Raw genomic sequence first — 10,727 nt, 5'->3', positions numbered from 1 at the left:
GGGAGGGTAAAAGAGTAACTGTAGATGTACTAAGATACATAGTTCAAGAAACCTATCACGCTCGGACTCTCCAAAACTGTTGTCGCACCTATGTTGGATTCTTCAAAATTCAGTACTTTTGGAGTATCCAATAGTTGTGTGTGAATATTTTCGAAGAGTCGGAGCAACAATATAGCAAGAAACTTGTCACAGTAGCAACAACATTGCTACTACTTTGTGTTAGCTGTAGTACTAGAGCAAGTAATCCATTTATCAGTCACACAATTTGGTGAAGGTTGTGATTTAACTTGATTCAGCAATAACTTAGCTCTCTTCTCATTATCAAATTCACTAGTCTGAATCTCTTTTAGAGTATCCAAAACTTCAACCATAGTAGGCCTCATGTCCCTATCTGTCTGTAAGCATAGAAAAGCCAACTCTGCTACTGAACTAGTCATTTTCCAAATATTGGTATCTGAATCGAACCCCAGGGATGGATCGATCAACTCGTTGAATGAACATTTCACAATCTTGTTTATAGCAAAGTTAGCTAAATTAATCTCTTGACTATGCCTCTTCATATCCACAGCTGGCATTGATGAAATGAGTTCAACAAGGACTACCCCAAAGCTATAAACATCACTTTTTATGGTCAGCTGGTAACATTCGTGATACTTTGGATCGATATAGCCAGGGGTACCCCGGGGTGCAGTTGAGATATAAGAGACATCATTTGGGAAGAGACGTGATATCCCGAAATCTGCAACTTTGACACTGAAATTCTGATCAAGGAGTATGTTATTAGTCTTGACATCACAGTGTATTATGTCAGAAGCATGAAGGTAAGCCAATGCGCCAGCAGTTTCTATGGCAATGTTCAAGCGGACTGGCCAGGTGAGTGATCTGTTCTTCGCTCTATCACCGTGAAGGTGATCAGCAAGAGTTCCATTAGGAATGTATTCATAGACAAGGAGTAGTTCACGGCTATGCCTTGAAGTGCAGCCATAGAGAGTGACAAGATTGTTGTGCCTTAGCCTAGTAAGGATCTCAATTTCATTTACAAACTGCTGCATTCGTTTGGAGTTGTGCTCGTATAGGCGCTTCACAGCAACCTCTCGTCCATCCTTAAGTTGTCCTAGTCATTAATGGACAAGTATTAGGCACATGAAGAAAGAATTAAAGATAGCTCAGTTGGATTAGGAAGTCTCTCACCATAGTAAACAGTTCCGAAACCTCCATCTCCAAGGACTCGAGAGGAATTGAAATCATTTGTGGCGTCTTCAAGTTCCGAATAAGAGAACACTGGGATGCCAAAGTATATACTGCCTCCCTCAACATCATTTTTAAATACATATGACAATTTTCTTGTTGAGAGGAAGTGAGGTGGATTAGATTTCCTCCTCTTGTAACACCAGATTAAGTAGACAGCTAAACAAGTTATCATCACCAATACTCCACCAAAAACTGGAGAGAAATAAACAATCGAAGGTTATCAAATGAAAAAAAAAACAGCTAAACATCGCAATCTCTCAACACTAGTTTGACATTGTGGATATGTTTGGAGCATTTACCACAATGAAGAAGAAAGTTGAAATGAAAGATGAGGTTAATGGATATTTAAGTATTTAACTACCTGTTCCAAGAATCAGTCCCAACTTGCTTCTGTTAGCTTTTGCATCAATAAACAAGAGGGAAAATTATCAGATGTGACTTGAAATAAGAAAGGATTTAACCTTGAACTTGTACATTATTTTGAGATGTCTACCTTTGTAACAAAGAAAACTGTTCTTCTTATCAGTCTGGCATCGACCTCCACCATAGTAACATTCGTTACAGTCATCAGACAATTTCCATTCTACTAGAAATGCAGAACTTAAGAAGTTGACCAAATTATCATCACCAGGTTCTGTTTGGTAATATGGCAATCTGATAAGTGAACAGTTGGCTGTATGATTGCCTGCTAGAATGTCTTCATCATCAACTCCATCGAACTTGTAGTATATGGTGAATCCATCACAGCCATTGTACGAGTGATAACCATCAAAATGATCTTTGTTGTTACTACTAGTCCTGTTGCATTTGTAGAAGTTCTGAAGGTCAACTGCAGTGTAAGAAATAGAAGGAGAGCCTGAAAGGGAGATATTTTCATTAAAAGCCTGGCACTTGTGTTGCGTCAACGTGGTTTGAAGCCTCAGGTCCACAAGTACAATAGTATAAGTATACTCCTTTCCCATAGCATAGTACCATTCTCCTCCAGGAACCAGTTGGATTCTTGGAAATGGTTTAGCATCACAATGAGAGATGGGAACTATTCCGCAGTCAGGTTGTGTGGATAGAGAGAAAGGAAAGCTCAGGTCAGTAAGCTTTCCACATGAAAAGGACTTTGGACAAGTTGAATCATTTCTCCACTTTGCCTGAACTAACATCAGAAGAAGAGATAGAATAACGCAAATAGACGAAGAAGCCAAAGACATATTGTGTATCCTACTACAAGAAAGATCAAAGCTATCTGAAAGTTCTGTGAATTGCAACTCTCTAGCTCACCAGACTTGTATCTTATAAGATGAAGTGCCATAACTTCTAAACACTTTCTCTATATTAAGTCTTCATCTTACTGGTAAAACTTGTCAAAAATACATACTAGGTGGAACCAAACATAATCAGACTTACTGAGGAAATAAAGACACTTTCACATCAGTAAAGACTTGACTTCTTGACTCTGCAATATACCAGGCAACTTCTTATCAGTTTCAGGACTAAAGTCTTCAAAAATGGTTGACCTAACCTGTAGAAATATGAAAAGGAAAAGGTTCTAGTCACACCCCAAAACACAACTATAGATAGTTTGATGATGTAAAAAGAACACTGATACTTATCAGATAGCTTTTTACATCTCCTCGTTATGGTTTACAAATCCAGTCTTCCATTTGCTCATTTTCTCACTAGCAATTACCAAGAAAGTTTTTCAAGTATAGCAGAGTATATACGGTGTAAGATAGATATACTTGCGATTCTCCAAGCCATCATCTTCATAATTTTGAAAAAGAAACAAATCAGAAATCGATATCCTAGAATCTGGAACACTGGCCCCTCTATTCCATGACTAACATTGAAACGATAGTGCATATCACTATGACTAAATACTCAAATTGACACTCATACTTGCATAAATTTCTAACGTTGTCCCCTCAATCCTTATTCTTTTTTGTCAAACTTCTCCCATCATTTTCTGTTACACCAGCTTTTGATCCCAAAAAGAAAAGAAAATGTGTCTTTGGACGGAGCCACTGCTTTATATTTTCCAACCTTCCAGTGTATATAACAGCTCTTATATAATGAAACTAAAAATTGAATCACTTTCATTCGTAGATACATTGCTCAAGAAACATCTCAGAGTAGCACATTCACAGTCTCTCAAAATCTACATCAATAACAAAGTAAGGGGATGGAACTACTTTGTACTAGTAATACTAGAGCAAGTAATCCATTTACCAGTCGCAGAATTTGGTGAAGGTAGTGATTTGACTTGTTTCAGAAATAACTGATCTTCTGATTCAAGGAAAGGAGATAGTTTCGTCTCATTGTCAAATTCACTAGTCTGAATCTCCTTTAGAGTATCCAAAACTTTAAGCATAGTAGGTCTCATGTCCCTATCGGTCTGCAAGCACAGAAAAGCCAGCTCTGCTACTGAGGTTGTCATTTCCCAAATCTTGGTATCTGAATTGAACCCCAGGGATGGATCGATCAACTCGTGAAATGCACATTTTGTGATCTTGTTTATAGCAAAGTTAGCCAAATTAATTTCTTGGCTATGCCTGTTCATATCCACAGATGGCATTGATGAAATGAGCTCAACAAGGACCACCCCGAAGCTATAGACATCACTTTTACCAGTCAGCTGGTAACATTTTGATACTTTGGATCGATACAGCCAGGGGTCCCCCGGGGTGCAGTTGAAATATGAGAGACATCATTTGGGAAGAGCCGTGATATCCCAAAATCTGCAACTTTAACACTGAAGTTGTGATCAAGGAGTATGTTATTGGTCTTACATCGCAGTGTATTACGTCAGACGCATGAAGGTAAGCCAATGCACCAGCAGTTTCTATGGCAATTTCCAAGCGGACTGGCCAGGTAAGTGATCCGTCCTTCACTCTGTCACCATGAAGGTGATCAGCAAGTATTCCATTAGGAATGTATTCATAGACGAGGAGTAGTTCACGGCTTCGCCTTGAAGTGCAACCATAGAGGGTGACAAGATTGTTGTGCCTTAGCCTAGTAAGGATATCAATTTCATTTACAAACTGCTGCATTCGTTTGCAGTTGTGCTCGTAAAGACGCTTCACAGCAACCTCTCGTCCATCCTTAAGTTTTCCTAGTCATTGATAAACAAGAGTTAGGTACATGAAGAAGCAGTTGAAACATAGCTCAGTAGTATTAGGAAGTTCCTCACCATAGTAAACAGTTCCAAAACCTCCACGTCCAACTACTCTGAAGGAACTGAAATCATTTGTGGCTTTTTCAAGCTCTGAATAAGAGAAGACAAGGACACCAAAGTATATGCTCCCTCCCTCAACATCATGTTTAAATATATCCTAGAATTTCTTTGCTGAGAGGTAGCGGAATGGACTATATTTCCTCTCCTTGTAACACCAGATAAAGGAGACAGCTAAACAAGTTGAATCATTTCTCCCCTTTGCCTGAACTAAAATCAGAAGAAGAGATAGAATAAAGCAAACAAAAGAAGAAGCCAAAGACATATTGAATCGATACTGCAAGAAGAGGAAAAAGAGCTGAAGATTTGTGAATTGCAACTCTAGCTAAACAGACTATCTTATAGGATCAAGTTCCATTACTAGTCGTTATCTTATTCATATATATTTGTAAAAAAGAAACTCTATGTACAACCAAACGTATACGAAGTGTCAGACTTATTGAGAAAAAGAAAGGCAAAGTAAAAAGGAAATTTCCATAGTACCTTCTCATAAACAACCTAACGTATAAGAGGGGTCAGATTTATTGGGAAAAAGATAAGTGACGAAGAATGGAAATCTTTACATTACCTTTTCTAGCCATCAACACCAGCAGAAAGACTTTAACTTGTTGACTCTGAGTACTAACGGAGATTTCTCGTCATTTATCAGGACCAACATCTCCGGAAATGAAGACTTCAACTGTAGAATAAAAAGCACAGTTGTCTGAAAGTTAAATGGTTTGCAGATACATCAAATGTATGGTGAATAGTGCACTTGTACTTGCACAGATTTCTAATGCGGTCCTCATTAATAACTCCATAAGTTCTCGATTAAAAATTTCTTAAAACTGGCAGTGTATACAACTTAAACTTTTATAGAAATTAAAAATTGCATCACTTACACTCATAGTACATAGCTCAAGAAACTTCTCACAGTAGTACATTTTGCAGTCTCCCAAAATATACATAAAAGTGACAAAGAAACGGATTACAGAAATCTCAACTACTGTGTACAAGTTCTATCAGAGCAAGTAGTCCATTTATCAGTCACAGAATTTGAAGAAGGTAGTGATTTAACTTTCTTCAACAAAAAAATATCTTTTGATTCAGGGAAAGAAGGAGCAACTACTATTTTAGCTTCATCGGCATTGAGATTAGTCTGAATCTCCTTTAGAGTATCCAAAACTTCAACCATAGTAGGCCTCACGTTCCTATCTGTCTGCAAGCACAGAAAAGCCAGCTCTGCCACTGAAGTAGTCATTTCCCGAGTTTTGGTATCTGAATCGAACCCCAGGGATGGATCAATCAGCTTGTTAACAGAAGATTTTACAATCTTGTTTATTGCATAGTTGGCCAAATTGATCTCTTGGCTATGTCTGTTCATATCCACAGCCGGCATTGATGAAACGAGCTCAACAAGGACCACCCCGAAGCTATAGACATCGCTTTTACTAGTCAGCTGGTAACATTCATGATACTTTGGATCAATATAGCCAGGGGTACCCCGGGGTGTGGTTGAAATATGAGAGACGTCGTTTGGAAAGAGCCTTGAAATCCCAAAATCTGCAACTTTAACACTAAAGTTGTGGTCAAGGAGTATGTTATTAGTCTTGACATCACAGTGTATTACATCAGAAGCATGCAGGTAAGCCAATGCACCAGCAGTTTCTATGGCAATGTTCATGCGGATTGGCCAGGTAAGTGATCCGTCCTTCGCTCTGTTACCATGAAGGTGATCAGCAAGAGTGCCATTGGGAATATATTCATAGACAAGGAGTAGTTCACGGCTTCGCCTTGAAGTGCATCCATAGAGGGTGACAAGATTGTTGTGCCTTAGTCTAGTAAGGATATCAACTTCATTTACAAACTGCTCCATTCGCTTGCAGTTGTGCTCGTAGAGGCGCTTTACAGCAATCTCCCGTTCATCTTTAAGTTTTCCTGTTCATTAATGAAAAAGAATTAGCCACAAGAAGAAACTGTTGATGCATAGCCATATTCAGAAGTTTCTCACCATAGTAAACAGTTCCATAACCTCCATCTCCAAGTACTCTAGAGGAACTGAAATCATCGGTGGCCTCTTCAAGTTCTGAATAAGAGAAGACTGGAATACCAAAGTATATACTGCCTCCCTCAACATCATGGTTAAAGATATCTGATAATTTCCTTGTTGAGAAGAAGCGGGATGAACTAAATCTCCTCTTCTTGTAACGCCAGATAAAGTATACAGCTGAAGAAGTTATCATCACCGATCCTACTCCGCCAAAGACTGGAAGAGAAGCTAGTAATCAATGTCTTTGGAAAAGCAAAAAGAAACAGCATGGAGAAGGAATTCTCCCTTAACTCCACATTCGTACATTTTGTGTTTAAGTCTCTTCTTTCTGTTTCTTTATTGCTAGAGAAAGGATTTCAGCTTATCCAAAATGACGAAATTTTAAATGATATGCATGAATATTCTGCAATAAGAATACATGACAGCAATTAAACATATTTTACTACCTGTTCCCAGAATCTGCCCCACCATATTTCTTCCATTTCTTTCGGTTGTTTCTTTTCTTTGATCGATATTACCTGTAGGTGTTTTTGCATCTACAGAATGAGGCAATAATTCGAAATATATTATTTACTCGGCTTGAAACAGAAGCATGAACTTGACCTAGAAAATATAGATTATTTTGGAGATGTCTACCTTTGTGACAAGAAAATTTGTTGGTTTTATTAGTCTGGCATTGACCTCCACCATAATGACATTTGTTACATTCGTCAGATAACTTCCATTCTACTAGAATTTCAGGACCTAACACGTCGAACAAATCACCATGAGTTGCCTGAATTGGCAATCTGATAAGTGAACAGTTGGTAGGAAGATTGTCTGCTCCTATGTATTCATCATCGTGTCGGGAAAGGTTGTAGTATATGCTAAAGCCTTCACAGCCATTGTACATATTATAACCAGCAAAATGATCGTTCTTCTTCTGCGTAATGTTACGGGTATTATTACTGGTACTGATGCATTTGTAGAAGCTTATTATATTAATCATATGGAAAGACATAAAAGGAGAGTATGGAAGGGAGAAATTTTTGTTAAAAGCCTGGCACTTGTGTTTCGTCAACGTTGTTTGAAGCTTCGTGTCCCCAAGCCAAACTGATGAATTATGCATCTCTAAAGCATAGTACCAATCTCCCTCAGGAAGCAGTCGGATTCTCGGATATGGTTTAGCATCACAACCAGATAAGAACATTATTCCACAGTCAGGTTGTGTGGAAAGAGAGAAAGGAAATCTCAGGTCAGTAAAATTTCCACATGAAAACGACTTTGGACAAGTCGAATTATTTCTTCCATTTGCCTGAACTAACATCATAAAAACAGATAGAAGGAAGCAAAATATAGAAGAAGCAAGATCCATATTGAATCTAACTGCAATAAGAAGAAAACGCGCTAACTGAAGCTTTGTGAATTGTGACTCTAGAAGTCTATATCTTATAAGACCTGAACAGTTTCTCGATTAGTAGCCTTAAGTTTATCGATAATGTTTGTTAAAAAAGAAAAATGTGTAACACAAACGTATAAGAAGGGTCAGATGTGTATTAAGTAAACAAAGGTGAAGAAGAAAAAGGAAATGTTCACATTAGCTTTTGTAGCAATTGACTCCAGTAGAAAGACTTGACTTCTTGACTCAGTAATATAACAGCAACTTTTCATCATTTTCAGGTCCACCAAATATTGATGACTTGACCTGTAGAAATTGAAGCTATACTATTAACCTTCTCCCATTCATTTTCTGTATCACCAGTTTTGACACTGAAACAACGCGGGGGCCTTTCTACGGAGGAGCCATTGTCACTATGGTGATTCCCTTTACATTCTCCGACCTGCGAGGATTCAACAACCTCTTCTGTGTTCCGAAAGTGTATAATATTCTTGTGCCATTGCGTTAAGTTAACTGCAATGTAACTGTTTGAAACAGATATGTATGATATGCTTGAAAATAAAGTAGCAAAACCTGCTACAACAACTAGAGAATTACAAAGCTGATACTGCAACATTACACAAATAGAATAAAAACTTTTACACTGCGAGGTATATAACGTAAACTCTTACATAATGAAACTACAAACTGAATAACTTCCAGCTAAAGAAACTTAGTACATTTGTAGTCACAAAATGTACATCAATAACAAAGAAATGGGGTGTAGGACTTTTAACTTCTTTGTTCTAATTATATCAGAAGCAAGTAATCCATTTATCGGCGGCAGAATTTGGAGAAGGCAGTGATTTAACTTGTTTCAACAATAACATAACTGCTGATTCAGGGAAAGGAGAAGCTGATACTATTTTAGCTTCATTGGCATTGAGAGTTATACCTCATTTTGCTGAATTTCGTGTGCTATACTTCACCATCTTTTTTGGTGATTCGGAATTCCGATGTTATTTTAGACAAAAAATTTTGTGAACGTCCGTTAAGACGTTAGATATGGAGTCAGTTGGCCCTGGCGGCTAAAACGACTCATTTTCAAAGTAAAACAAGCCCAGAGTAAGTAAATTCTCGATTTTGTCGATTTTCATAGATTTTTGGAGATCCGAAAATTCGATGTCATTTTTGCCAAATAAAAAATTGGGCTCAACATTGGATTAAAGTGGAGAGTGCAAAAATGGTTGGATTAATGGATTGTAAATTTGGCCCAATTAATTAAGAATTTAGCCGAAATTGAATTAGTTAGGTTGAGTCCGCCCTAAAACTAAAATAAGATAGAATTATATTAATTAACTAATGAGATTCTTAATCTTTAACAAAATAAAATAATTAATTCACAAATATAAACTATAATTAAATAAGCTAATCATATCATCATATCATATCATATCATATATTATTATAAGCATGAAGCTCAAAACTTAAAAGTTGAATTACCATTTTACCCCTACATTAAATGAAAAGGCTATAAAATATTTAATTAAATTCATCTAATATAATTAATTAAACATTTTTATCTTTAAATAAAGAAAATACTTCTTTAATAATTTGTGTAAAAAAAAATGTAAATATATGTTTAAATAAATGCTAACTACCATATTGACTACCATACAATAAATATTTTAACAGTTTCAAAATTGGTTCTTCATATTCTTTTATGTGTATTAGTACATATGTTGAATACTTATAGTCATACGTTTTAACTTTAAAGAATAACTACGATTTTGGATTTTAATAGTTTTGGAAATCTAACCATTTTTAAAGAATAAAATATGAAGTGTCCTTTCACTTCCTTAATAAAGAGATTTAATGATATTTTAATGATTTTTTTCTAACTTGACTTTTGAGTTTTTATACATCTTGGCTATAAATACCATTGTGTACTTCACTAATTTTCAGATCTGTAAATTATGTCATGATATATATTGTCTTAGTTTTGATGATAGCTACTTCTCTTCATTTATTGTATCTTAATATTTGTTTGATAATTTTATGATTAACTAAGATCTGCTAAGATTTCTCTTCTATGTGTTTAAGTGGAATTTTTATTTTGTGTTATTATATTAGAAATGAAGATATTATACATTTGTTGATGTTCATAATAATATACTTGTTACTTTCACCTTTCATCCATGAAATGGGTTAATGACATATTCATGACAATCCTTTGAGTCCCTCAATTATATCCTATCGAAGAGATTTTGAATAATTGGAAGAGAATAAAGAAAGTTGTCATCTCTTTTTCTTTCACATTGTTACTACTTTTTTCTTTCACATTGTTAATTTTAGCTTCATTTTATAATATTTTTGTTGATTCTTTAGAGGTGTTCTTTTATTTACCATAAAAAATTTCTATTTTCTTTCCTATTTGATAAATAAATAACTACAAATAAAATATTATTGTACACAATAAGACTTTGAGTTTTATGATTTAAGTCTTTGCATGGTTGATAATTGTTCTTGCTTTGATAACCACATAAGTTGTATAGCTTTTAAAGTACTTTTTCTTGATTTACTATTTTATTTTACAAACTTTATAGTAAAAATAGAATTATTAGTTCTATTAAAAGTGTGAAGCAACAAAGTTAAGGTTAGATTACTAGAATTATCCTATAAATTTGTATAGAGTATAACACTCTTTGAAATTATAAAATTTGAAGAAATTGAAGGGTTACTTAATAATTAAATACACTTAATTTAATATATTGACCATATTCATCTACTAAAAGTCTCTAGCTACTGGTGAAATATGTAAAGATGTTTGAGACTTTGATTCCTATCCTTCATTTTCTTTCATTTAA

At 35.6% G+C, this 10,727-nt stretch overlaps 3 protein-coding genes and 1 pseudogene across 4 annotated transcripts in view; all 4 read right to left on the bottom strand.

Moving 5' to 3' along the window:
* Positions 1 to 6: 6 nt before the first annotated feature.
* Positions 7 to 3,128, bottom strand: LOC107019817 (LEAF RUST 10 DISEASE-RESISTANCE LOCUS RECEPTOR-LIKE PROTEIN KINASE-like 1.1). Its single transcript, XM_015220188.2, has 4 exons — positions 1,745 to 3,128; positions 1,613 to 1,648; positions 1,192 to 1,443; positions 7 to 1,114 (listed from the first exon to the last, which is right to left on the bottom strand). The coding sequence occupies exons 1-4, from the start codon at positions 2,451 to 2,453 to the stop codon at positions 210 to 212; spliced, it is 1,902 nt and encodes a 633-aa protein (XP_015075674.1). The 5' UTR covers positions 2,454 to 3,128; the 3' UTR covers positions 7 to 209.
* Positions 3,129 to 3,256: 128 nt separating this feature from the next.
* On the bottom strand, positions 3,257 to 5,179 carry LOC107019821 (annotated as a pseudogene).
* Positions 5,180 to 5,277: 98 nt separating this feature from the next.
* LOC107019811 (LEAF RUST 10 DISEASE-RESISTANCE LOCUS RECEPTOR-LIKE PROTEIN KINASE-like 1.1) lies at positions 5,278 to 8,017 on the bottom strand. 2 transcript variants are annotated; one of them, XM_027917248.1, is made up of 4 exons: positions 7,140 to 8,017; positions 6,950 to 7,021; positions 6,465 to 6,719; positions 5,278 to 6,391 (listed from the first exon to the last, which is right to left on the bottom strand). In XM_027917248.1, exons 1-4 carry the CDS (start codon positions 7,855 to 7,857, stop codon positions 5,457 to 5,459), a joined length of 1,980 nt encoding a protein of 659 aa, XP_027773049.1. In that variant the 5' UTR covers positions 7,858 to 8,017; the 3' UTR covers positions 5,278 to 5,456. The 2 variants fall into 2 exon arrangements, with proteins under 2 accessions (XP_027773049.1, XP_015075667.1); XM_015220181.2 differs by having other exon boundaries at positions 6,950 to 7,039; positions 7,140 to 8,016.
* LOC107019807 (LEAF RUST 10 DISEASE-RESISTANCE LOCUS RECEPTOR-LIKE PROTEIN KINASE-like 1.1) overlaps positions 5,281 to 10,727 on the bottom strand; it is a 19,736-nt gene continuing 14,289 nt past the window's right edge. Inside the window, exon 5 of the transcript XR_003578602.1 lies at positions 5,281 to 5,384. The gene's annotated coding sequence lies outside the window, so the exon portion shown is untranslated. The remainder of the gene's footprint in view (positions 5,385 to 10,727) is intronic.

This window comes from Solanum pennellii, chromosome 5 (genome assembly GCF_001406875.1).
Source record: "Solanum pennellii chromosome 5, SPENNV200".
NCBI lineage: Eukaryota > Viridiplantae > Streptophyta > Magnoliopsida > Solanales > Solanaceae > Solanum > Solanum pennellii.
Note: the sequence above shows the minus strand (reverse complement) of the source record. Positions and strands in the feature narration are given on the sequence as shown.